General features: G+C 42.4%; 2 protein-coding genes and 1 long non-coding RNA gene across 3 annotated transcripts; all 3 read left to right on the forward strand.

Annotated features, from left to right (window-relative positions):
* The first annotated feature begins 9674 nt into the window (after window positions 1-9674).
* Window positions 9675-13104, forward strand: LOC123064762 (uncharacterized). The gene is made up of 4 exons (XM_044488164.1): window positions 9675-10541; window positions 10657-10945; window positions 12734-12795; window positions 12884-13104. Exons 1-3 carry the CDS (start codon window positions 9873-9875, stop codon window positions 12751-12753), a joined length of 978 nt encoding a protein of 325 aa, XP_044344099.1. The 5' UTR covers window positions 9675-9872; the 3' UTR covers window positions 12754-12795; window positions 12884-13104.
* A 1427-nt stretch (window positions 13105-14531) lies between these two features.
* Window positions 14532-15046, forward strand: LOC123067299 (uncharacterized). The gene is made up of 2 exons (XM_044490157.1): window positions 14532-14745; window positions 14882-15046. The coding sequence occupies exons 1-2, from the start codon at window positions 14638-14640 to the stop codon at window positions 15044-15046; spliced, it is 273 nt and encodes a 90-aa protein (XP_044346092.1). The 5' UTR covers window positions 14532-14637.
* Window positions 15047-19475: 4429 nt separating this feature from the next.
* LOC123064763 (uncharacterized) lies at window positions 19476-20164 on the forward strand. Its single transcript, XR_006430792.1, has 2 exons — window positions 19476-19659; window positions 19766-20164. It is a non-coding gene; the product is annotated as an uncharacterized lncRNA (long non-coding RNA).
* The last annotated feature ends 7589 nt before the right edge of the window (window positions 20165-27753 follow it).

A 27753-nucleotide genomic window follows, 5' to 3' on the forward strand; every position in this document is an offset into this window, starting at 1 on the left:
CGCCGCAGGTTTAGGGTTTTGGCCCCCCCCCCCCCCCCTTAAACATGTTTTCTGTTTAATTTGTATTGTTTTATTTCTTTTATGCTTTATTTTAATTTTGAAGGAGTTTCACATATTCTACGGTACTACATACATGCATATGAATGTACAATTTCAAACAAATTTGAAATTAGAACCAAAAAGAATTCAAGAGGAATATACAATATATATTCAATATCATCGGATGACCATATACAATTTTGAACAAGTTTCCATACATAATTTAATGCATATAAAGTTCTACGTCCTCGTAATGGTGTTCTCCTTTAGGATGGAGGACTTCCCTCCTGAACCATCCAGCTAGTTCCTCTTGAAGTGGTCGGAAGCGAGCTTCTGGACTAAGCATCATCCGGAGGTTATTCCTCTGAGCATTGGTATCACTCGGAACCCGCTCAGAGGTGTATCTCCGGATCATCTCACAGACATAGTATGCACATAGATTGGTCCCCGCTGGCTGAATATCCTCACCATTCTTAGCCTTTGCCCTTTTGAATTCTAGCTCTTTTTTGAATTCACCGACCTTTGTATCTACGAACCGTCTCCAAACCCTACGAGGCAAAGAAAATTAAATGAACAAGAGAGTTATTAGTTACTTGATATTAGGAAATGAACGAAATAGGCCGATCGATATAGAGCGCAAATGAATGAAAATAATTACTTCTGCAGCATTCTTCTCATGTCGACCCAAAGCTTTGGATCCTTATTCAGAGAGTCGTGGACGAGACATTCTGAGGTGTCAACTTTAATTACTAGCAGAATCCAGTGGAACCTGCGGACACGATACATGCACAGTACGTCATGCATAACTCATCGATTAGCCGGCCACATACCATGCATGGAGTAAACAAAAGAGAATGTGCTCAAGACAGAAACACTCACCCAAAATGGTAAGGAAATAGAATATCACTTTTGAGTTCCTGCTTTGTAAGAAACTGCCACAGGTCTGCCTCCATGTCGGCGGGGTGATGCTCCAACACATATCCATTAACGATGTGTGGGTCAATGAACCCAACATCATGGATGTTCCTTACTCTGCATTCCTTAATCTTCATTCTGCATGTATAATAGCGGACACAACAATATAGTTAGGACATATATATAGTGCAGGCAATATGAACGAGATGGGGTAGAAATAAATCACTTACAGAACGTAGCAACTGATGATAGATTTGTCGAGCTCGCGCAGATTGAAAAGCTGGAACAATTCACTCAGATGAATTTGTACATAGTAATGTTTGAAGTGATGCTCATATCTAACTTCCGCATAAATATATTCTTTGGCGTTTTTATTTTTTATGTAACCCTTGTACCATTTCAGCAGACCTTTCATTTGTGGAGGTAGATCCTGTTCCTGCGCAGGCTCGACGAGAGGCCCATTCTTCACATATGTAATTACTACCTCCTTCACTGGCGCCTCATCAAGGCCTAACAGTTCACGAAGAGTAATACCTAAGTTGGCCGCTTGTTCTCTGGCACTCGTTACAGTCAATCCATGTGCTGCCGCAGCTGCTATGATATCGGGGTCATCCGGACCGGCGGCTTTCACTATAAGCGGGGCAATCGATTGTTTACTTTGTTCCCCGAGCTGGGCAACTCGTTTCCCGCTTTTTTTACTTTCTAATTCCGTTTTCTCGGCCTCCTCCAAGGCTTTGTTCTCCTGGTTCTCCGCCCGCTCTTTCTTCTCCTTCAACATGAGTGCCTGCCTACGAAGTTCACGTGCATAGTCGTCAGGCAGATTCTTCGCGGCTTGGGACGGTGTGCTCAAAAATGACTTAGCCCACTTCTTTTGCTCATCAGAAAATATTGGCTTGGGCTCGGGCTCTCTTTTCTTCTTGCAGTCCGCCTTCCATTTCTCATGATCAGCAGCCGCGGCCGCGGCAGTTTCCTCGGCACTACGTTCCCAAGGCCTTGTGGGGAGAGGCTTCAATGATGGCTCTGGTACCTTTGTGGTCTTAGGTACATAAGGGTCCGGGTTAATAATCCAGGACTGCTTCTGCTTCTTTGCCGGAGGTGGATTGGGGGGCGGCGTCTGATCACCCGCCGGACGAGGACTGGGGGGCGGCGTCTGATCACCCGCCGGACGTTGTGGACTGGGGGGCGTCGGCTGACGTGACGGAGGTGTAGGTGAACCGCCACCACCGTAGGGGGGTGGACTTGTTGTCCTTGGCGCCTCGCCTGGAAACTTGATAAACTTCTTTTGCCATAGAATGAAATGGCGCTTGACATCTCCAAGTCTTTTCTCCCCTTCAGGTGTAGCAATGTCAATCTCCAGGTCCTCAAACCCTTGGACTATGTCCTCCACCGTGACACGAGCATAGCCATCTTGAATGGGGGTGTTGTGGTGGAGTGCTCCAGGTAAACATGGTAAAGCACTGCCGATGGCTACCTTCACGGACATGTTCCCGATAGGATAATACAGATGACATTCTTTCATCTCCTTTATATCGTCCACGGGGTAGCGAGGAGGCTCCGGTGCAGTAATTTCGACCACCAGAGGCTCCGGTGCAGTAATTTCGACCACCAGAGGCTCCGGTGCAGTAATTTCGATCGTCGGTGCATCTGCACCAGCCGGTGGGGCCTCCGTGGAAGCCACACTGCTTCTCCGATGCTGGCTTCTGAGATCCGCTGGATGATCTTCATGCTGCGCCCGAGCTGCATCTCGTTCAGCTACTAGTACACTCACGGTTTTCTTCATCACACCCATTTCCGATGCCAACCGCGCCACAACATCTGCTTCCCGATCCATCTTTCTCTTCCGGCTTCTGTAACCGTACGGGTCATCGTTCTGGGGGAACCCTATTTTCCACGGAATGTGCCCCATGCCTCGTACACGTCCTCCGTGTTCAGGATTCCCGAGGGCTTTTGTCAGCGCGTCGTTCTCTCTGTTGAACTTGATATTCCCCTCTTGAGCATCCCTCATTGCGTCAATAAGGGCTTGGGTGGGTTTAATTATTTTGCCCCGGTAAACACAGTCCCCTGTCTCCGGGTTCAGCGTTCCCCCATGCCCGTACCACCAGCTTTTGGCCCTTGGGTCCCATCCCTCCGTACCTGGACAGATTCCTCGCGCCCTCAGCTCGTTCTCCATCTTCTCCCACCTAGGCTCCCAAAGGCGATACCCTCTTGGCCCCATAATATGATTGTACTCCTTCTTAGCCGCATTTTCCTTATTTTTTTCGATATTTGAATGAACTACTCCGATTTCTTTTGCTTCACAAATTCTGGCCAATCATGTTTCAGTTTCTCATATTGTCCTTTGAAATCCGGAGTCTTGTTCTGCTTGACAAAGTCATGGGCTAGATTTTGCTTGAATTTCCGGAATGCGTCGGCCATCTTATGAAGAGCGAACTGTTTGACTAGCCTCCTCCTCTCCTTGTTTTCCTCAATCTTGTTACCCTCCTCATCGAATTTGTTGTATTCCGGAGGTAGAACGAAATGTTCCATAAGCTTTTTGAAGCAATCTTTTTTTGTTCTCTTATCGACAAAAGTGAAACCAGCAATTCGTGCCTTCTTTGGCTTATTCCACTCCTGGACGGTGATCGAGACGTTGTCTCTAACAATGGCTCCGCATTGGTTGACAAACTTGGTCGCGTTCTTGCGTTCTTAAAATACTTTTTCTTTTTCAAAATGTTAAGAATACAAATAATATATCGAAAAATTCAGAAAAATAAAACTAATTCAATTCAATATGTTAAAAACATAAATAATATATCAAAAAATTCAGAAAAATAAAACTAATTCAATTCAAAATGTTAAAAATACAAATAATATATCAAAAAATTCAGAAAAATAAAACTAATTCAATTCAATATGTTAAAAACACAAATAATATATCAAAAAATTCAGAAAAATAAAACTAATTCAATTCAATATGTTAAAAACACAAATATTATATCAAAAAATTCAGAAAAATAAAACTAATTCAATTCAAAATGTTAAAAATACAAATAATATATCAAAAAATTCAGAAAAATAAAACTAATTCAATTCAATATGTTAAAAACACAAATAATGTATCAAAAAATTCAGAAAAATAAAACTAATTCAATTCAATATGTTAAAAACACAAATATTATATCAAAAAATTCAGAAAAATAAAACTAATTCAATTCAAAATTCTAAAAATACAAATAATATATCAAAAAATTAAGAAAAATAAAACTAGTTCAATTCAAAATGTTAAAAATACAAATAATATATCAAAAAATTCAGAAAAATAAAACTAATTCAATTCAAAATTTTATACGCCTAGGCAGGAGTATGACTAAATCACTCCAAATTTCATGTATCATCAGTGGTATCTCGAATCATTCGAAAATGGACACCAAACACATCAGGGGTAATATAATTCACATGATCCATTCAACAAAGTTTGGTACAATAAATTATTACACATCATTTCTTCCCTTGTGTCCCTGCTTGCTTACGATTGTGCCGTATCCATGGAGCATCCTCATCATTTAACTTAATGCTTGGGTCGGTGTTCACTTTGAAGGGCGGAATTTCAGCAAACATATTATAATCTTCTGACATGTCTGTCTTGTCCTCCACTCCCACGATGTTTCTTTTCCCTGAAAGAACAATGTGGCGCTTTGGATCATCGCATGATGTACTGATCATTTTCTTATCTTTCCGTTTCCTCGGTTTGCTACTCATGTCCTTCACATAGAAAACCTGAGCGACATCTTTCGCTAGGACGAATGGTTCGTCAAGGTAACCAAGATTGTTGAAATCCACCATTGTCATTCCGTATTACTGGTCCACCTTTACCCCACCTCCTGTTAGCTTGAACCATTTGCACCGGAACAAAGGGACCTTAAAGGAGGGTCCATAGTCAAGTTCCCATATCTCCTCTATGTAACCATAATATGTGACCTTTTGCCCATTCTCGGTTGCTGCATCAAAGCGGACACCACTGTTTTGGTTGGTGCTCTTTTTATCTTGGGCGATCGTGTAAAATGTATTCCCATTTATCTCGTACCCTTGGAAAGTCGTTATAGTCGAAGATGGTGTCTTGGCCAACATGTACAACTGATCTACAACATCATTGTCATTCATTAAATGTTTTCTCAACCAACTGCCGAAAGTCTCCATGTGGGCCTTCCTAATCCAGGATTCAGGCTTCCCCGGGTTGTCCGAGCATAAAATGATTTCCTTCCGATCGTGCCTTTTCCACTTAGTCTCCCCTCGTGCCGCGATCGAGGAAGACCAATCGGCTTAAGGTCAGGAACAAAGTCAACACAAAACTCAATTACCTCCTCATTTCCATAGCCCTTGGCGATGCTTCCTTCTGGCCTAGCACGGTTACGAACATATTTCTTTAATACTCCCATGAACCTCTCGAAGGGGAACATATTGTGTAGAAATACAGGACCGAGAATGAAAATCTCTTCGACTAGGTGAACCAAGAGGTGCGTCATAATATTGAAGAAGGATGGCGGGAACACCAACTCGAAACTGACAAGACATTGGATCACATCGTTCTGTAACCGTGGTAGATCTTCTGGATTGATTACCTTCTGAGAGATTGCATTGAGGAATGCACATAGCTTCACAATGGCTACTCGGACATTTTCCGGCAGGAGCCCCCTCAAAGCAATCGGAAGCAATTGCGTCATAATCACGTGGCAGTCGTGAGACTTCAGGTTTTGGAACTTTTTCTCCGCCATGTTTATTATTCCCTTTATATTGGACGAGAATCCAGACGGGACCTTCATACTGCTCAGGCATTCAAAAAAGATGACCTTCTCTTCTTTGGTCAGAGCGTAGCTGGCACGACCTTGAAACCATTCCGGATGCCGGTCATCAGGGTCTTTCAAACGTTGCTGGTCCTGCCGTGCTTCCTTTGTATCATTTGTCTTCCCATACACGCCCAAGAAGCTTAGGAGGTTCACGCAAATATTCTTCGTAACATGCATCACGTCGATTGCAGAGCGGACTTCTAGGACTTTCCAATATTCTAGCTCCCAGAATATAGATTTCTTCTTCCACATGGCTGCGTGCCCGTCAGCTCCCTTCGGAACTGACTGTCCGCCAGGACCCTTTCCAAAGATGACTTTCAAATCCTTGACCATATCAAATACCTCAGCACCAGTGCGTTCCGCAGGCTTCGGCCGGTGATCTGCCTTGCCGTTGTAATGCTTGCCTTTCTTTCTTACTGGATGAATTTTTGGAAGAAATCGACGATGCCCAAGGTACACGTTCTTCTTACAATTTGGCAAATGTACACTTTCAGTCTCATGTAAGCAGTGCGTGCATGCATTGTATCCCTTATTTGACAGTCCCGAAAGGTTACTAAGAGCAGGCCAATCGTTGATGGTTACGAAAAGCAACGCTCGTAGGTTAAATTCCTCTTTTTTGTGCTCATCCCACACACGGACACCAGGTCTGCCCCACAGCTGTAAAAGTTCATCAACTAATGGCCTTAGGTACACATCGATGTCGTTGCCGGGTTGCTTCGGACCTTGGATGAGCACTGGCATCATAATGAACTTCCGCTTCATGCACAACCAAGGAGGAAGATTGTAGATGCATAGAGTCACGGGCCAGGTGCTATGGCTGGAGCTCTGCTCGCCAAAAGGATTCATGCCATCTGTACTTAGACCAAATCTTATGTTCCTTGCGTCAGCTGCAAAATCTTTGAACTCTCTGTCGATCTTTCTCCATTGCGTTCCATCTGCGGTGTGTCTCAACTCCCCGTCCGACTTACGGTCCTCTTTGTGCCATCGCAACAACTTGGCATGCTCTTTGTTCCTGGACAGACGTTTCAACCGTGGTATTATAGGAGCATACCACATCACCTTGGCGGGAACCCTCTTCCTGGGTTTCCCGCCCTCAACATCGTCACCAGGGTCATCGCCTCTGATCTTATAACGCAATGCAGTGCATACCGGGCATTCATTCAAATTCTCGTATTCACCGCGGTAGAGGATGCAGTCGTTGATGCATGCATGTATCTTCAGAACCTCTAAACCTAGAGGGCAGACAACCTTCTTTGCTTCGTACGTACTGGCGGGCAACTCGTTATTCTTTGGAAACATATTCTTCAACATTTTCAGCAAGTTTTCAAATGCCGAGTCAGCTACACCTGCCTGTGCCTTCCATTTCAGCAAATCCAGTGTGCAACCCAGCTTTTTCAGACCATCATCGCATCCAGGGTACAACGACTTTCTGTGATCCTCTAACATGCGATCCAAATTCTCCCTCTCCTTTTCAGTTTCGCAGCGTCTCCGTGCATCAGCAATGGTCCGACCAAGATCATCAACGGTCTCATCACGTGCCTCTTCTTCACCTTCACCTTCACCTTCCCCTTCACCTTCCCCTTCACCTGCCCCTTCACCTTCCCCTTCACCTTCAGCATCCTCCATGAAAGTATCACCGAAATGAGCAAGATAGCTTTCATCGATGAAATCATCCCCTTCTTCATCTTCTTCCATTATAACCCCTCTTTCTCCATGCTTGGTCCAACAATTATAGCTTGGCATGAAACCGTGCTGAAGCAGGTGCAGGTGAACTTCTCTTGAGGAAGAGTAACCCTTCTGATTCTTACAGTCAACACATGGACAGATAACAAAACCCTTCTGCTTGTTCGCATTAGCCACTACGAGGAAATCTTTCAAACCCGTAGTGAACTCGCGGGAGAGTCGGTTACCGTACATCCATTGCCGATTCATCTGCATTATTATAATATAAAATATATAATTAACCATCATGCATTTGTTAAAGTAACTAGCTATAAACAATAGAAATTAAACAATGAACAACACACATGCATATTTTATCAATGACACACATGCATGAAAGGTTCAAGTTGCTAACCGCGATCGAGGAGGAACCTCAAGTGTGGCTCCAACACTTCATATCATGTTTGTTTCACGCTGTTGGGCATTTCATCAAACACCTTGTGTGCATAAGAGGAACCAAAAGCAAACCTACACCCCCTTGTGAAGAGAAGTGGCACCAAATGGCTAAGTGAGTGCGCTGAACTGGTATATATAAGGGAGGAGCTTTAGTCGCGGTAGCCAACCGCGACTAAAGGCCTTTGGGCACCTTTAGTCGCGGTTGGCCTGGCCAACCGCGGCTAAAGCCCCTCACGTGCACCAGCTGGCCACCGAGCGCCCTGGCCCAAGCCTTTGGTCGCGGTTCGTCTGCCGAACCGCGACTAAAGACCTCATTAGTCGCGGTTCCTACAGTTTCGCGACTAATGGGGCTGGACGGAAGCCTCTTTCTCTATCAGTGAATGTAGATGCCAATAATATAAGCAAGATATCAGACCTTTTATAATCTTTGTAAACCAGCTTTTCCGGCAATTTCTGTAGTAACGATTTTATCATTGTATGTCTCATTGGTTCGTGTACGTCGAGACAAATCAAAAGTAATGAAGCTTGATAAAAAAAGGTTGATACATGCGTGTTTACAGCATAAGCACAAACAAGTTTTTCGTTTATCGACTAGATGGACATGAGTATGTGAGGAAGTACTCTTGGATTTTTTAAGTTCACCCAAATGCAAGTCTCTCTACACTTCCAATACACATTTGTTAACGACATTCCTATTTAGCCCCACATTAATTTCATCAAGGATTGACAAAAACCTACATTAATTTAGCCCCATAATAGTACACCCAGGAGCAAATGCTCCTGGTGCGAACAGTAAAAAAAACTGAATTTTTTCTGTGTCATACATCACAAATTTTTGTTGTGCATGCAGAATTTGAGAACATTTTGCAAACCCATGAACATTTTTTGACATCTAGGAACATACTTAAAATCATGAATAATTTTCGAAGCCACATTTATTGAAATCCAGTAACAATTTTTAAAATTCATGAATATTTTTTGGAATCTGGATTTTTTTTCCTAACTATCAAGCATGCAGGTCAAATCAATAGGCCCCATTTTCTAGCACAAAGATCCTCACTTGCCTTTTAAACTGTACTATATATCTGACATGGTTAATTTATGATTTCATTCATCTAAGAAATATGGATAGATATTTGCTAGGAAAATAATGTATCACCATAACTTTCAAATTAAATCGCGAGCCAAGATAAAATTAAATTGTGCATGGCTCAAACAAGTTCCATAAACTTTTCATTAAAGTTCGGGCAAGCTGCTTATAAACTTTTACGGTTCCAAATATATTTTATAGCAAAGTTCTTTAATATTTTTAACAAAGTACAAACCCACCATTCAGAAAGTTTTTCAACTCCTGATTATGTTTATTTAGTAGTCCCTCCGTCCTAAAATAAATGTCTTGACCTTAGTAAGACTTTATACTAAAGTTAGTACAAAGTTGAGACACTTATTTTGAGACGGAGGGAGTACCTTACAATGAAAATGAGAAGTTCTTCACTGTTTCCAGCAAAGTTCGTCACTGAAAACACCGATGAGATTCTAGAAAACCATATTTCAATTTCAGTTAACAAATATGTGTTAAAATTCATCCAAGACTGATCTTGTTCTAAAGATCTTGGCTTGATGAGTTCAAATATATACAAAGTTTCAAAAGAAAAAAAATGATTTTAAAGATGGGAACCATCTAAACTGTCAAAAGAAAACTAAAAGTAATGAAGTTTGAGGAGAGGGGAACGATAATGTAGGCATGCATGTGTTGTGTGAGAAGGAAAAGGGAGAAAGGGGCCATGCACACCAAAGGGCTCCGATGAGTTAGGAAACGCTATATTCGGTGTCCGAGAGTCCCATGGTTTGTGGCACGGCGCAGCGCAACGCCCGGGGCGTATCGCCACGCGCGGCAGCCGTCGTCCCCATCGGCAACCCTCCCTAACCGCGGACGCGCGTGAGGCCGCGACAGCGTCACGCCGGGCCGAGGCGCGCATGGAGCTGTTCGAGCGCGCCAAGACGGTGCGGCTGCGGAGCCACCAAAACAAGTACATGTACGCCGACGAGGACGAGTCCCACGTCCTGCAGGACCGCAACGCCGCGTCCCCGAACGCGCGGTGGACCGTGGAGCTGGTGCCGAACGCGCCGGGCGTCATCCGCCTCCGCAGCCGCTACGGCCGCTACCTCACCGCCTCCAACGAGCCCATCCTCATGGGCGTCACCGGACGCAAGGTGATCCAGACGCTGCCCCACCGCCTCGACTCTTCCGTTGAGTGGGTCCCAGTCGGCGAAGGCAGGCACGCTCGCCTCCAGACTCGTTACGGCAACTTCCTCCGCGCCAACGGCGGCCTCCCGCCGTTGCGCAACACCGTCACCCATGACGTCCCCCACCACCGCCATGCCGGCTGGGTCGTCTGGTGCATCGAGATCGTGCAGGTGCTCGTGCAACCGCCTCAATGCTCCGACCCCATCACCACCGCCTACTCTCCTCCTCTACCTTACAAACCACACTCTCGCTCGCCCTCGCCCTCGCCCGCGCCCTTGCCGACGGGAGCGCTCAGGCCTCCTGCGCCGCACCACCGTATGGCGACTCCATTGACAGCGCAGCCCCCGCCACCTCCCCCCGGCTCCCTAGCGCCCCCTGTCGGATTTTCAAGGCTCGAGGTCCGTACGCCCACCTGTTCCACGACGAGTCCAACAACCCAATATAATGGTGGGTCACCGACTTACGCTTTTGTTATTTTTGGTTCTCCATCGTCGTGTTTGCGGACGCATGCAGTCGGCGGACTCCTTCTCGGTGCCGGTGCACAAGGTGGAGGGGCGGCACATCCACTACCATGTTGCGGATGACAGCGGTTATGTGCGTGAGGGAGATGAGGGGCACTCGTTCCTATTCAACGGGACAAGCCTTGGGGAGCTGCTGGAGAGACTGCAGGAGGAGACGGGGCTCAAGGACGTGATCATCTGCTCCCGCAACCCCATCACAAGCAAGTTGATGCCGCTCCGCCTGCAGCTCCCACCCAACAACAGCGCCATGCACGTCGTGCTCGTGCGCAAGTCCTCAAAAGGTATGACAGAGGATTTTCCACCATACACGGGACCTCCTGTGCATGCATACATGCATATGTTTTTTATTCTTGCTTTGTGGGTCCATTGTCTCATCTATAGTGTTTTTTTCTATCCTCTAGCATGTGCTATTCTTTAGTCATTGAGTTTAATTCAAACAAATAGATGCCTAATATATTTTGAAATAATTTTTTCTTTTACTTTCTGTTTACACAAATGTGTTTTTTCAGCAAGATCTTACCAAAAATCAATAATGTTTTATTCGGTTCCGCATAAATAATCTTATTGTTTCAGTATGGCTAGCCATGTTCCGTAGTGTATCATAATGTTACACTGTTTACCTAACTGTTTCATCGTGTTAGTGTGTTCTGAATTGTTTCATACGGTATGTAAAAGTTAGCAACTAAGAGTAGTTCATATCCAGTTTCATTTGGGGGCATCGTGTTCCAGAGTGTACCCGTGTTTCACCATGTTTCAAAATATGAATTTTAAAACTTGTTGAAATATAGTCAAAAGTGGTCTCGTTTTAAAGTCATCGTCATCATAAACACAAATATGCAAATGGATCATAAAATGAACACCCGGTTGAGAAGATAAAACGTAATACTAGCATGGGATGGTGGAGCATAGCTAGAACAGTAGTGAGAGAAGAATCTGACTAACTATAAGCAGTAGTCAATGAATGCATGTGGATCTTCAAGAAAATTAATGGCCTACATGCACGGGATACATGCCTTTCACCAAAAGGTACACATATATGGACATGCTTTCTTTTATTATTACTAGGTAATTGCTAGGTTTATGGCCCCCAGGAGGATTGTGATAAAATCTGATTCCTCCATGAGATCAGAACAATAAGATCAAGTGCTTCAGGACCGTGGCTCCTCTCAGGCTATGAGAACACCTGATTGTTAGTGCGGAAGATAAGAATAAATTGGTTAGTGATGTTCTGTTGCATGATTTTAACCTTAATGGCCGTGCTTTCACATGGACAAACGCAACAATCTATACGGTTCTCTACAAGATTGATCGCATGTTGGCCTCTCTGGAGTGGCATGATCTCTTCCCGGACAGTTTTCTCCAAGGAATTTCCTCGACCGCATCCGACCACTGCCCATTGCTTCTCGCCACAGTTCACAAAGTTGTTGGGTGTCGCAGATTACGTTTTGAATTTTGTTGGTTATCCAGGGAAATGTGGACTCCTTGGCGCGGTCAAATCCAGCCCTCTGTGCTATTTCTAACCCGCTGATCAGTCTATGTCATATCCAGCCCTCTGTGCTATTTCTATCCCACTGATCAGACTATGTCTGCAAGATCAGTTTCATCACAGACAAAACTCTTCAAATCTGGAGTGCCAAAATCTTTGGTAATATTAAAGAAAAATTGTCTGGGCGACTGGATCAAGTGAAAGACAGTTGCACTCTCCATTTCTCTGAGACATGGCTTCAAGAGAATTAAAAAGGAAGCTGCTCGGACTTTATTCAGTGGATGGAATGATGGCTCCTCAAAGATCTAGAATCACATATTTGGAGGCAGGGGACGCCAACCTCAACTTATAGAAAATCTGATGAGTTTGATGCTAGCATATAAACTATTTTGAAAGGATAAAAAAGTTGACTCACATTTGATCTTTATATTTCTTTATGTACTTCTAAATACTTTGGACGAGGACGGAATTATTTTTCCAAAAAATAGCCATTCTCCACATTATTGACTGCGCTATGATCCTTATACAATATACAGACTGTCACCCTCTAATACAGTTTTCTTTCATGTTGAATCATTTTCAGTGGCAAGATCTTTTTCATAAAATTCATGGTCCACAAGCTTTGGATGATGTGTACGGCAGAAGGTAAAGCAAACTGCAAGATTGTGTATGTGTTTTCTATATTGTACCTTCTGTTTTTGCTAATTACGAAAATTCACTGTTCTTTTTTCAGTTACAGGGAGCTTCTTGTAAAGTGTTTTTTTTATCTGGGCATGTTGACCATTTCATTATCGTGGGCTAGATCTGGGCAGTGTAGGTGAAGAGCCGTGAAACCGTGTATACATTTATTTCTCAGATTTTTGGTTTCGTTCTTCGAAGTCTGAGTGACATAGAGATGTTTCTGCACAATCTTTTTACATGTCACATGATATAGAATTTCACGTCAATGATTCATCGTTCCAACCATGCAATGTCGTGGGCGGGTGTAACCGAGCAAAAGTGGCACTATACATGTCTACCACCTCTGGTGTTAATGTGTAGTATTGACCCCAGGACGTCCACCAAACACACCGTGAATGTCACAACACATACGCCATGTGGGTGGAACGACAGGTGTTACAAAACAATTGCACAAAAGAATTACAATAACACACACACACACACACACACACACACACACACACACACACACACACACACGCACACACACACACACGCACGCACGCACGCACGCCGAATCCAACAAGTCAAATATAACAAACACACACACAACGAATCCAACAAGTAAAATATGACAAAGGGTCATACAACAAAGATGTGGTTCTCACAACGGAAGTGAAAATGTACCTTAGACAGGTAAAAATTAACAAATGCCTTATTAAGAAGGCTAAAAAAAGATTAGATGGCATTCATATCCTTGCTCGAACAACTGTCCGGGATAACCATAGCTAAGTGGTCCTTCCCCAAGAGATTACCTGATTTCTATGCTGCTATCTGATTTGCAGTATCAGGATGAAAAGAATAGATAAAGCAAGGTTAGTACTAATGAGTGATATTTAGTTTTGATAATAGATAATGAGTGATATTTAGTTTTAATAATAGATGATGAGGTAGCACATCAGGTTACGAATTTCATTTTGAGAATAGGTCCAAGGGTGTTCCTTATAATAGTTTTATGTCCTGCACGGCGTTTGCTGTATCGAATGATTGTAATAACATGTTAATCGATTGATTCCCGCAAAAAGCATTTTAATTGATTAATTTATGGGGTTGAGTTTTTTCAAAAAAATAGTGATAATTTCCTTTTATTTTCTCTTAATATAGTAAAATAACAAAATTCTAATTTGGGCTATGCTCTACCCGTAGAGCTGCCATGCTAGTTTTGCCGGTCCATTTGCATTTCTGTGAACGGACAGATGTTTCTCTGGAGAGGCCTTATTCTTTGGGTTAACCTATGAAGCAAGTGGGCTGCACTAGTGTTGATTTGTAGGCTCAATTCTCCACTCGACCAAGTGCAGAGTGTAAAAAATCTCAAATAGAAAAGTGCAACGAGTAGTAGGTACTCTAAAAAATTTTGTGGCTAGAAATATATTTGAAAAACACTTAAATTTGGATAAAAAATCATCGTCAGCCATATGTACTAATTAATCACAATTACTCCCCTAATATTAGTTCAAAACTGCGACATTTATTTTGGATCGGAGGGAGTAGTATGTTCTTCCATAAGTATCCAATAGTAGCTATCCATGTGTCCATAGATAACATATACTTATATCCATTCCCTGTAAAAAAGGATATATATCCATTTATTTCTTACTTGAATTAAAGCATTAATTAAAACATTTAATTCATACTTATAATTGGCCAGGCAGGCACACCAATGTACTTACGGGTCTATATAAGCAACACAACAAATCTCAAATAACAACACAGCGCAAAAGAACTGCAGTACGTCAGCGTAGCTAGTCTCCCTACTGTAAATCGATCATGGTGATAGTGAAGAAGAACACGAGCGCCCTGTGCTGCTTCGTGGCCACACTCATGGTGGTCATGGCTGCCACCCTTCTTCTCTCCTCGTGCGACGCCCGCAAACAGGTTAGTCAGTTAAATTTGCTATATATAATTTGCAATGTCGCCGTCGTTGAGATCGGAAGTTGGAGCACATGTTTTTCAGATTAGATATCTAATCTGTGCATATTTTTATCGTTCATTTATTTACATGCATATGCAGATGGTTGAGCCCCGTGCTTTTCCCCTGCCGGCTTCGTGCTACTCCAAACACTTCCCGAACTGCACGGACGAGCGGTGCAAGAAGTTCTGCGGCAGTGACGACATGCCACCGGTCTCTGCGGCCTTCTGCAATGACGGCAATAACTGTTGTTGTCCCGTTATCTAGGAGGAAATGGAGATGTCAATAATATAAGCAAGAGATCAGACTCTTCCTAAAATCTTTGTAAACCAGCTTTTTCGGCAAAAAAAATTGACGATTTTATCATTGTGTGTCTCATTAGTTCGTGTACGTGGAGACATATCGAAAGTAATGAAGCTTGAACAAACATGGTGTGTTACCTGCGTGTTGACAGCACTATCGCATACAAGTTTGTTGTTTATCGACTAGATGGACATGAGAATCTCAGCAAGTTCTCTTACTGTTTCAAACTTCACCCAGAATGCAAGTATCTCTACACTTCCCTTAATGATGTTCCTATTTAGTCCCTAAATAAATTCATCAAGGATTGACAATTTTTCTATTCTATTTGTGGAAGGGATATGAATTACATATGACCTTAGTTTACAATCAAAAATAGAAATGTTTCACGTTCTACATGAACTGTCAACCATTAATTTAGTTCTTGCAAGCAAAATATATCAGTCAAATCTTAGACAAGGATATATGTTTTGTCTTAACTCTATTGTATCATCATAACAATGTGCTCGTTGGCATATGGCATATCAACATTACTTAGCTCCATATATGCAGAGAATATATGCATTGGTCAATATATAAGTAAGTTGTATCCAGAGTTGTACAACAAAATTAGGAAATGTAGCATAAAGCAACACATTTACACTACTAAAAACTACCATTTTACCTAGGGCCAAGGTCTTTACCTAGAGTTCATTGGCCTCCTCAAGGGAAAGAAAATGCACGAGGGCATCTCCAAGGGAGACCCGCAAAACTCCAGTATATGTTCGACCGGGCACTTTCATTCACTTTTGCAATCCAACACGGTTCTGCATCGGTCCGCGAAGTGGTCCGGACGTACATTTTTTGACAAAGTGGAGACAAATATGAGGGAGCTATACCGGAGTCCGGACATCCACCTGACCAACCAAAAACCTCTGACTGGTCCTCCTCTCTTCTCTCTGTCCGCACATGCATGGTCCCCCTCTTCTCTCTCCTCCCAACTGGACACCACAGCACAATATCCCACCACATGCATGGTCCCCGCCTACTTTTTCTCCTCCTAGCCAGATTACTTTGTAAAGTTAGCGTTAGATGGCTCCCTCCTGTATGTTGTCCGCGGACCACGTCCTGACACAAAAATGGACATATACCAGAGGAATTTGCGGGTCAGCATTAGAGATGCACTGAACAGTATACCCTAGGGAAATATCATTTTCTAGTAAAAAAGAATTTGAAACAAATTCACCTAAGGTTGGTAGCCAGCGCGACATATGTTTGGCTTCAGTTTTGCACACATTGAGCCCACTTATCAGCGAGAGTCAGACATGACATGCGAAGGAAATATGCCCTAGAGGCAATAATAAAGTTATTATTTTATATTTCCTTATATCATGATAAATCTTTATTATTCATGCTAGAATTGTATTAACCGAAAACTTGATCTATGTGCGGATACATAGATAAAACAGTATGTCCCTAGTAAGCCTCTACTAGACTAGCTCGTTAATCAAAGATGGTTAAGTTTTCTAACCATATAGACATGTATTGTCATTTGATGAACAAGATCACATCATTAGGAGAATTATGTGATGGACAAGACCCATCCGTTAGCTTAGCATATTGATCGTTCAGTTTTATTGCTATTGCTTTCTTCATGTCATATACATATTCCTTTGACTATGAGATTATGCAACTCCCTGATACCGGAGGAATACCTTGTGTGCTATCAAACGCCACAACGTAACTGAGTGATTATAAAGATGCTCTATAGGTATCTCCGAAGGTGTTTGTTGGGTTGGCATAGATCGAGATTAGGATTTGTCACTCCGAGTATTGGAGAGGTACCTCTGGGCCCTCTCGATAATGCACATCATAAGAAGTCTTGCAAGCAAAATGACTAATGAGTTAGTTATAGGATGATGCATTACGAAACGAGTAAAGAGACTTGCCGGTAACGAGATTGAACTAGGTATGAAGATACCGACGATCAAATCTCGGGCAAGTAACATACCGATAACAAAGGGAATAACGTGTGTTGTCATAACGGTTTGACCGATAAAGATCTTCGTAGAATATGTAGGAGCCAATATGAGCATCCAGGTTCCGCTATTGGTTACTGACCGAAGAGGTGTCTCGGCCATGTCTACATAGTTCTCGAACCCGTAGGGTCCGCACGCTTAACGTTCGATGACGATTTTGTATTATATGAGTTATGTGATTTGGTGACCGAATGTTGTTCGGAGTTTCGGATGAGATCACGGACATGATGAGGAGTCTCGAAATGGTTGAGAGGTAAAGATTGATATATAGGACGATAGTATTCGCACACCTAAAGTGTTATGGAAGGTACCGGGTACATACCGGGTCACCGGAAGGGGTTCCGGGCACCCCCGGTAAAGATATGGGCCTAATGGGCCAAGAGGGGAAACGCAGCAGCCAGCAGGGGCTGTTGTGCCCCCCATATGGGCCGCACCAGAGGGAAAGGGAAAGAGGAGAAGAGAGAAGGAAGGGGAGGGATTCGGCATCCCCCTTCCTTCCCTTCTCCCCTCCTCTTTCCTTCCCCCTCTGGTGAATATGGTAGGGGGGAGCCGAATTGGACAAGGCCCAGGATTCCTCCTACTTGGGGCGCCCCTTGGCTACTCCCTCTTCCTCCCATCTATATATATGAAGGGGGAGGCGCCTAGAACACACAACAACATCTGTTAGCCGTGTGTGGCGCCTCCCTCCACAGATTACACCCTCGGTCATATTCTCGTAGTGCTTAGACGAAGCTCTGCGCGGATCACTTCACTATCACCGTCATCACGCCGTCGTGCTGATGGAACTCATCTACCTCCTCGACACTTTGCTGGATCAAGAGTTCGAGGGACATCATCGAGCTGAACGTGTGCATAATTCGGAGGTGTCGTACGTTCGGTAGTTGATCGATCGGAATAAAAAGAAGTTCGACTACATCAACCGCATTGTCAAACGCTTCCGCTTTCGGTCTACGAGGGTACGTAGACACACTCTCCCCCTCTCGTTGCTATATATGCATCTCCTAGATAGATCTTGCGTGAGCGTAGGAATTTTTTTGAAATTGCATGCTACATTTCCCAACAACATGTAGCAAGAAAGTGCGTGAAATTTCGGGCATCTTCTCTCTGGCCAATTCCAAATCCTCCTCTCCCAAAGCAGAGAGCTTCCTAGATCTAGGGCGTGCCCAACCCCGGACAGCCAAGCTTCCCCGCCACCTAGGTCATCACTTCTCTTCCCCTTCCTTTGACCCCCAATACCACCGTCTGCTAGGGTTTCTCCTTCGATGTCACCGCCACTATATGTATATATATATAAAAAAAGTGAAAATAAAGCAAAAAAAGAAAAAAACTTTCAATAAAAACGGAAGAAAAACAAAACAGAAAAAGTAACATGATGTTAGCAGGCGAGCCGCAGCTACTGGGTCACGCAATACGCGCTGCACTTGCTGGCGAGCTGTGGTACGGCTAGCAATTTTGGGAGGAACCCTATTTAGCGGTTAAGGCGTTGGTTATAGGGCTTTCAGCCCATTTAGGTACTGCAGGACGTTCGTCACGGAAGGTTTGAAAAGCTTCTGAAGCAAGCTTGCGAATAATTTTTCTGTTTTTTTTTTCATTTCCATTGTCTTCAGGTTTTCTATCTTTTTTTCTCATTTTTCTCTTTCTTTATTTTATCTTTAATTTCATGAACTTTTTCTTCCAACTCATGAATTTTATTTAGAATTGCAAACAATTGTAAAATTCACGGTCCATTTTGATTTTTTTTGATTTTTTTTAATTCGTGAACTTTTTCTGACTTCACATAATTTTTCAAATTGAACTATTTTTTAATTCACAATATTTTTTCTAAATTCGTGAACTTTTCTGTGAAATTCTTTCGAATTTGTGAAATTTTTCTGACTTTGCAGAATTATCCAAATTAACTTTTTTTTGCTTTCGCAGACTTTTAAAATTCAGGAACTTTTTTCAAATTCACAAACTTTTTTTTTGGCATCGTGAACTTTTTTCAAATTTATGGAAGTCTTAAAAATTTCCTAACATTTTGAGAACCAACGTTTTCTTCTATTTGTTCAACTATTTCAAAATCAAAGGAGGCGAGAGATGGTTTTCTCCCTTGCCGAGCAGACAGGAAGAGCCGAGGTGAAGTGTACGAGGCGATGAAAAAACTAACAAATGGATGCCTGTCATCAGGCGCTAGCTTTCCATTTCAGGCGCCGGTTAGGAGCCCCCCAGATTTGGATCACTGTTCAAAGAAAAACAGATTTGGACCATGCATTTGGTGTGAGGGTGATTGAAACTTGGAAGGAACGACAGTTAGGCAACATGCCATGCTCATGATCGAGTAGAACTCTTCGCCAAAGTACTATATATAGAGAGAAGAGCGACGCGGACAATACTCCTATATCAACACACAACGAAGGCAACAACTGTAGTACGTAGGTACGTAAGTGTAGCTAGCCTCCTCCTGTACTGCACGCCATGGCGCTGCTGAAGAAGAACACGAGCTCCCTGAGCTTCGTCGTGGCCACCCTCATGGTGGTCATGGCTGCCACCCTTCTCCTCTCCTCGTGCGACGCCCGCAAAGTGGTCAGTTGATTAACTTTGCCATTTGTTCGCGACGTGCGTCGTCGAGATAGGACAGATGATTTGAAACTCATAATATTTTTTATCGTTTCTGTGTGCACGCATGCAGAAGGATAAGCCCACCGCTTTCCTCGTGGCGGGGAAGTGCTTCTCGAGGTTTTTCCCGAACTGCACCGAGCAGCGGTGCAAGAAGTTCTGCGTCCAGCCACTTCCCGGAGCCGTCTGCATCGACAAAACCCACTGTTGCTGCCCTATTGCTTAATTATAAGCGCCGCTGAAGCAATCGGGCTAAGAAATAGTACTAGTTAAAGATGGCAATAAGCAATATTCGTACACTTCCAAATATATACTACCTCTTTCTAAATATAAGGCATTTTGCAGTTCAATTCGGTTGAACTGCAAAAACGTCTTATATTTAAGAATAAAGGTAGTATATGTTAATGTTGTTTCTAGTTATGAACTGTCGACCCAAAGATTTATGTATTGAATTAATTGTATAATTATATCACCACAACCAGGGCCGTCTCCAGGAATTTGGGGCCCCAGTGCGAAAAGAAAAATGGGGCTCTAACATTAAAAATCATATAATATAACTCAAGCATAATCACATAATTAATAATTTAATTTATGTTACTTCGTACAATGTTTAAGAAATTCTCAAGTATCAACGCAAAATACGAAAACCAAGAAACTGACGTCATGCTCGAACTGTCATCTGTCTTGCGTTCATTGATATGAAATCTTCAATTATATCTTCACAATTAATCTTCTCCAAGACATCATTTTCAAGTGTTATTTTCTCCAAACCATTGAGTATTTCTTGTGTCATAGTAGAACGTAAGTAGGACTTCAACAACTTGATTTTAGAAAAGCTCCTTTCCTCAGATGCAACAATTGCAGGAATTGTTAACCAAATACTTTCTTCTAGACCTAGGATGCATAATTGTTTCTATTTATGAACCAAACAAAAATCATATCAATGAATTTGAATGAACTTCATGAATTATAGGCTTGTAACTTGTATAGATAGTTGGAATAGAAAAACATAGAACCTTGACTTTGGACTTGGACGAGCAACTATTGAAAATCTTGAATCTGCGACCGACAAAACTTGTTCCAAAATTACTGTAGTAACTAGTAAACTGATGTACAACTTTGCAGGCCAGTTTATCAAAATTGAGAAACAGTATAACTAAGCGACCTAGGAGCCTCCACAGCGCTTTACCTTCGCTGGCCGTCTGATTACGATCACATGCTATCTGGATGTCCTGATGTTTCTCTAGGGCCGCTGCTCCGTGGAGCTATCTGGGCCAACGGTGATTGATCGGGCTGCTGGGCTCGCTTTGGCCGATGAAGTGTAAAACGTGGTCATAACACAAAAAAGTACTCTGAGTAGGTGGGTGCGTTCATCATCCCAGTGGCCGTGAGCAATCAAATCACTCTTGTTTGAACATCAACACTGAGTCAATTATCCTGCTGTTAAGTCTGGACATAATCTCTCAAAAGAATTCTGGAGATAGCGCTCCATTAAAAAAAAGGCTGGGCAGAATTGCTCTTACTTATATGTCCCGGGAAACATTTTTATATCCACCTATTGAGCTAAATTGTGAGATACTTGATTATTGTGGTAATTTTGGGAGTTGAGTGCTTTTTCTAGCCTCGTGTCTGCTGCACTATGTCAAGAAGTATCTCCATAAAAATCTCCCATTATGTGCGAAACTATCCTTTTCATATATATTCTCCGAAAGTGAAAACACATGTTCGAAAGGGTATAGATGAACATTTCGCTATTCAAGTATTAGATATTTAGAAAACCTCCAAGGTTTTGAGCCCTGAAAAGGTGGATGTCAAGAAAAGTACACGGCTTAAGAGAGTTTGCTCTAGCACCCATTATGTAAACCATACCATAACCATATTAACTAACATATATGAGGTGTAAAGAGGGATCTCGAACAACCATATTTTTGTGAAAAATCTCACTCATTATTATGTCTAAAAAATTATTATTTAGAATTCTTTTCAAAGCTTAGACATTTTATGTATTATGTCACCAGAAAAATGTTACCCTCTATGAAAATTGTCACTTGTTGTGTCTGCCTATGAAAGAACGAAAATGATATTTTTGTAAAAATAGCCACGTGTTTGTTTCAAGTCTATGATTTTTTTTTCTAAAATAATTATGTTGGTGATCCTTTAAAGCTTGGGTGGGTAATTATATTTTATACAAGCATTATTAGTGTATGTGCCATTTGACCCGTCAATGCGATGTCGTGCAACGGGACAAGCCTAAAAGTTTTGCCCTTAGCAGCAACATATCTATTTAGAAGAGAATTATTTACTACTCCCTCCGTCCCAAAATTCTTGTCTTAGATTCGTCTAGATACGGATGTATCTAATACTAAAACATGACTTGATACATCCGTATTTAGATAAATCTAAGTCAAGAATTTTGGGACGGAGGGAGTACTATAGTCTATGTAAAATATTGTATTGGTATAATTGTCTAATATAGGATAGTTTATGTTTTCAAATATTTACTAGCAAAAGAGCCCGTGCATTGCAACGGGAGAAAAAACATAACACACACTCTTAACCCAACAACCATCACTCAATAGGTCCATCTCCTTTATATTTGCGAGGCATCATATTTGTGTTGCCGCTTATCCTCCTTCTCACCCTCGTCGGCGATGGCCTCGGTGTTCACACAAAACAACAAAAAAACGTGTTTGAATATGGTTAATCCTAAGGCGTCTCTCTCTCTCTCTCTCTCTCTCTCTCTCTCTCTCTCTCTCTCTCTCTCTCTCTCTCTCTCTCTCTCCCTCTCCCTCTCTCGCGTGCACGCGCGCGCGATGAGAAATCTGTTGTTTTCTCCTGCGACATTTTTCAGAGGTATGCATGTGTAGTTATTGATGTTTTCTATTGCCTATATGGTTATGCAATCCGGATCGCCGCCGGTACGAAAGAAAAACGGATCTTGCGCTAGAAATTATAAGTTTGCTTTCAAAACAATATTTTAAAAATATTTAACAGGTAAAATTAACATCATATTTAGATTCCACACATTTTTCTAATAAAATTTAATATATAATATGTTAAAATCGAAGTTACGGTTTAAAAGATACGGATAATTTAGAACATCATTTGTTTGATTTAAATATAATCCAAAATAATATTAAAAATACTTAATAGGTAAAAATAATCTCATATTCATATTCTACATATTTTTCTAATCAAATTTCATATATAACATGTTCAAATCGGAGTTACGGTTTAAAAGATATGGATGATTTAAAAAAATATTTGTTTGACTTACATATGATGCGCGGATGAATTACCTAAAACGTTAGGGGGGTTTCAAAAAACGTAAAATAACGGTTCGGGTGTGACTTAAATCCGGACGGCGGGTTGATTTCAAGAAAACATAGGGACTTTTGTGTAAAATATGAAAAAAACGATTCGTTTTGACTTAAAACAGGACTGCGGGTTGACTTCTCTGAAATAGAATGACTTTTCTGAAAAAATGCCATGACGGACGAAAGAAACCCAATTTACTTTATTATTAGAAAAAGATATAATATTTTATATTTTTAAATGAACGGGCGCAGTAACAGCAACGCGCGCCATCATGATGATCTAGTTAGTTAGAGAGAAGGGGGAGGGGCTTAGGGTACCGCACCAGTTGGCCTTCTGTTCGGCTGCATCGCCGCAGTGTTAGCCGTGGCGGAGGCCGGCGCTCGCAATTACCGTGCAATTCCGCTTCGGGTTGTCCCGTGGCTGCAAAGAGATCACCGCCAAGCCGCCGATTCATCAGTCGAAGCGAAAAGATGGGAGCGAAGCGATTAGGGAATGAAACGATGGAAGTCACGGAACGTACAGCGTTGCGGCTGCCATTTCGTCTATCTATCGGATGGATCCAAGCGCTGAATTTTTTTTTTGTCGATAATCCAAGCGACGAGATTTTTTCTTTTTGAGGGGATCCAAGCGACGAGATGGACAGGGTACAGCGTTGCGGCTGGCAACGCCGGCCCAAACCTGAATTTTTTCAAACTAATACATACACATATGTTGACCCTAATTGGGGGCCCTGTGCAAGCTGTGCTCGTGCATGTCACGACACATATGCCATGTGGGCGGAACGACGGGTATTAGAGCATCTATAGCCGGACCTCTCAAACCCGCCTCATACGCTCGAGTGGACCGCCCGGTCACTGTTCAGTCACGTGGATACGACGAATCCAACAAGTCAAATATAAGAAATGCATACATGCAAGGGTCATACAACCAAGATGCATTCTCATAATGGAAGTGAAAATATACTTTGACAGGTAAAAATTAACAAATGCGTTAAGAAGGTTATAAAAAAAGACTATATGACATCCATATCCTTGGTCAAACAACTGTCCGGGGTAACCATAGCTAACATGGTCCATCACCAAGAGATTACCTGATTTCTAATGCTACTATCTGATTTGCACTATCAGGATGAAAATAATACTCCCTCCGTCCGGAAATACTCGTCGGAGGAATGGATGTATCTAGATGTATTTTAGTTTTAGATACATTCATTTTTATGCATTTTTTCGACAAGTATTTCCGGACGAAGGGAGTAGATAAAGCAAGGTTAGTACTGATGAGTGATATTTAGTTTTGATAATAGATAACGAGGTAGCACATCAGATTGCGAAATTTAATTTTGACAATAGGTCTAAGGGTGTTTTTCGTAATAGTTTTCCGTCCTGCATGGCGTCTGTTGTATCGAATGATTGTAATAACATTTTAATTGATTAATTTATGGGGTTGAGTTTTTTCAAACAAAACAGTGATGATTTCCTTTTATTTTCTCTTAATCTAGTTTTTTTTAGAAACTTCTCTTAATCTAGTAAAATAATAAAAAAACTAATTTGGGCTATGCTCTACCCGTAGAGAGCTGCCATGCTAGTTGGGCCGGCCCATTTGCATTTCTGTGAACGGACAAACGTTTCCCTGGATTCCCTCAAAAAGAAAAGACAAATGTTTCCCTGGAGAGACCTTATTTTTTGGGTTAACCTATGATGAAGCAAGTGGGCTGCAGTAGTGTGATTTGTGGGCTCAATTCTCCACTCGACCAAGTACAGAGTGTAAAAATTCTCAAATTAAAAAGTGCAAGAAGTAATAGGTACTCTAACGTATTTGCAGCTAAAAAAATATTGAAAAACACTTAAATTTGGATAAAAATCATCATGGGATATATGCACTAATTAATCACAATTACTCCACTAATTCTACTTCAAAACTGTGACACTTATTTTGGATCGGAGGGAGCAGTATGTTCTTCCATGAGCATCCATGCAGTAGCTATCCACGTATCCATACACAACATATATCCATTCTCCTCACTTCCTCTGTTCTTCCCCACTAGTAGAAAAAGGGGCAAATCTGAGACACATTAGTGCCGGTTTGATTTTGAGCCGGCACTAATGTGTCCATTAGTGCCGGTTCCAACGGCTAGCCGGCCGCTCTCATTAGTACCGGTTCGTGGCGAACTTTTAGCACCGGTTCGTGCCACGAACCGGTACTAAAGAGAGTGGTGGCAGGATGTTGTCAGTCTGGGGCCCCTCCAGCACCTTTAGTACCGGTTCATGACACGAACCGGTACTAAAGGTCGTCGTACATAAACCCTTCGTCCACCCGAGCTCGCTCTGTTCTTCCCCTTTCCCCTCACTTCCTCTGTTCTTCCCCTCTTTTCCTCGAGCTCATCACAAATTTTGCCCAAAATTTGTCAAGATTTGAAGGCCCCCATCCATTCAAATGATCACAAAGGTTAGCAACTTTGTCCTTTCATCTCTCATTGCTAGATTAGCTCTTGCAATGCTTTGTATAGTGATTAATTTGTGAGTTTAGTAATTTGGGAGGAATTATATGTGCTAGTATTTGATTTATATGCAATTTGAGGTCAAAAATAACACTTAGTTTGCATATGTAGGTGTGGTTTACTTAGTGCCTTCTAAATCTCCGTCGTAACCACCGTCGATCGCCCGCACCATCCCGTCGCCGGCACCACCTTGTGGTGAGGCTCTTGTTCATGAATGTTTTACATTACCAAATTGATGTTTGTGTGATTTGGATATATAGTTACTCGTATAATTATCTTACCCATACGTTGTTTGTTATACATAGTGCCATGGTTTTGATATCCGTCCCCGTCGGTCCTCGTCCTTGTTATGATTTGGATGTGGTATATTCTCTTTTAAAACTAGTTGTTGCATTTCGTGTTTATGACAAATTATGCCCATCAAGTTGACATAGATATTTTTATCTAGGAGGTATGTGAACCGGAAATTCCAACCGACCCTATTGTCGAGAGGTTAAATTTAGTTGAAAGAGAAAACGAGTATTTGAAAGAAAAATTGAAAAGAATTAAGGGGGAGAAGATGGAATTGAAGTTGCATGTTGCCGATGTCGTCGATGATCACAAGATCAAGATGGAGAAAATGAGGTTGAAGATTAGAAAGATTAGAAAATATGCCATTGATAGTGTGGCTTGGTATCATTATGCTGTTGGATCAATTGTTACCTTAGTTGCGATCTTGATTATATTTGTTGTTGCATTTAAATTCTTTAGCTAGAGAGTTATTTGTATGTTGCAGCATTTAATTAAGTGTTGTATATGAACTTTATGTATGAACTTGTATTAATTTGGTCTATTCGGTGTTGTGTAATGAAGATGAGCCGAAAATGGATGTATGATGACCGATGCTCTCCCGAGTTCATTAATGGCGTGCATACTTTTCTGCTTGCCGCTGAGGCAAACAAGCGGGCGGATGGTTTTATGCCTTGTCCATGTGCTGGCTGTAAGAATGATCACAATTACTCTATATCAAGAACCATTCACGTCCACCTATTTGAGTCCGGTCTCACGTCCCACTATAATGTTTGGACCAAGCACGGAGAAAGAGGGGTTATGATGGAAGACAATGAAGAAGAAGAGGACGACGATATCTATCCTGGCCATGGGTTCCCTGAATACGATGATACAACAAGGGGGAAGAAGCTGAGCCGGCAATGCGGGAAGAAGCTGAAGAAGAGGCATCAGATGAGCCCGCTGATGATCTAGGTCGGGCCATTGCCGATGCAAAGAGAAACCGCACAAGTGATTTGGAGAGGAAGAAGTTGCAGCGCATGTTAGAGGATCACAAGAAATTGTTGTACCCGAATTGCGAAGCTGACAAAAAAAAGTTGGGCACCACACTGGAATTGATGCAATGGAAGGCAGAGAATGGTGTATCTGACAAGGGATTTGGAAAGTTGCTGGTAATGATAAAGAATATGCTTCCAAAGGACGACGAATTGCCCGAGCGTACGTATGAAGCAAAGAAGGTTGTCTTCCCTCTAGGGTTAGAGGTGCAGAAGATACATGCATGCCCTAATGACTGCATCCTCTACCGCGGTGAGTACGAGGATTTGAACGCTTGCCCAGTATGCGGTGCATTGCGTTATAAGATCAGTCGCGATGACCCTGGTGATGTCGAGGGCGAGCGCCCCAGGAAGAAGATTCCTCCCAAGGTGATGTGGTATGCTACTATAATATCACGGTTGAAACGTTTGTTCCAAAACAAAGAGCATGCGAAGGCGATGCGGTGGCACGGAGAAGAGCGTAAGAAAGACGGAAAGTTGAGAGTACCCGCTGACGGTTCGCAGTGGAGAAAAATTAAGAGAAAGTACAGGGAGGAGTTTGCAGGTGACCCAAGGAACATATGGTTTGGTCTAAGCGCAGATGACATTAATCCTTTTGGGGAGCAGAGCAGCAACCATAGCACGTGGCCTTTGACTATGTTTGTATAACCTTCCTCCTTGGTTGTGCATGAAGCGGAAGTTCATTATGATGCTAGTGCTCATCCAAGGCCCTAAGCAACCCGGCAACGACATTGATGTGTAACTAAGGCCATTAGTTGAAGAACTATTACAGCTGTGGAATGGAATAGGTGTACGTGCGTGGGATGAGCACGGACAGGAAGAATTTGACCTAAAGGTGTTGATGTTCATGACCATCAATGATTGGCCTGCTCTCAGTAACCTTTCAGGACATATAAACAAGGGATACGGCGGATGCACGCACTG

Source organism: Triticum aestivum, chromosome 3B (assembly GCF_018294505.1).
Source record: "Triticum aestivum cultivar Chinese Spring chromosome 3B, IWGSC CS RefSeq v2.1, whole genome shotgun sequence".
In the NCBI taxonomy this organism is placed as follows: Eukaryota; Viridiplantae; Streptophyta; class Magnoliopsida; order Poales; family Poaceae; genus Triticum; species Triticum aestivum.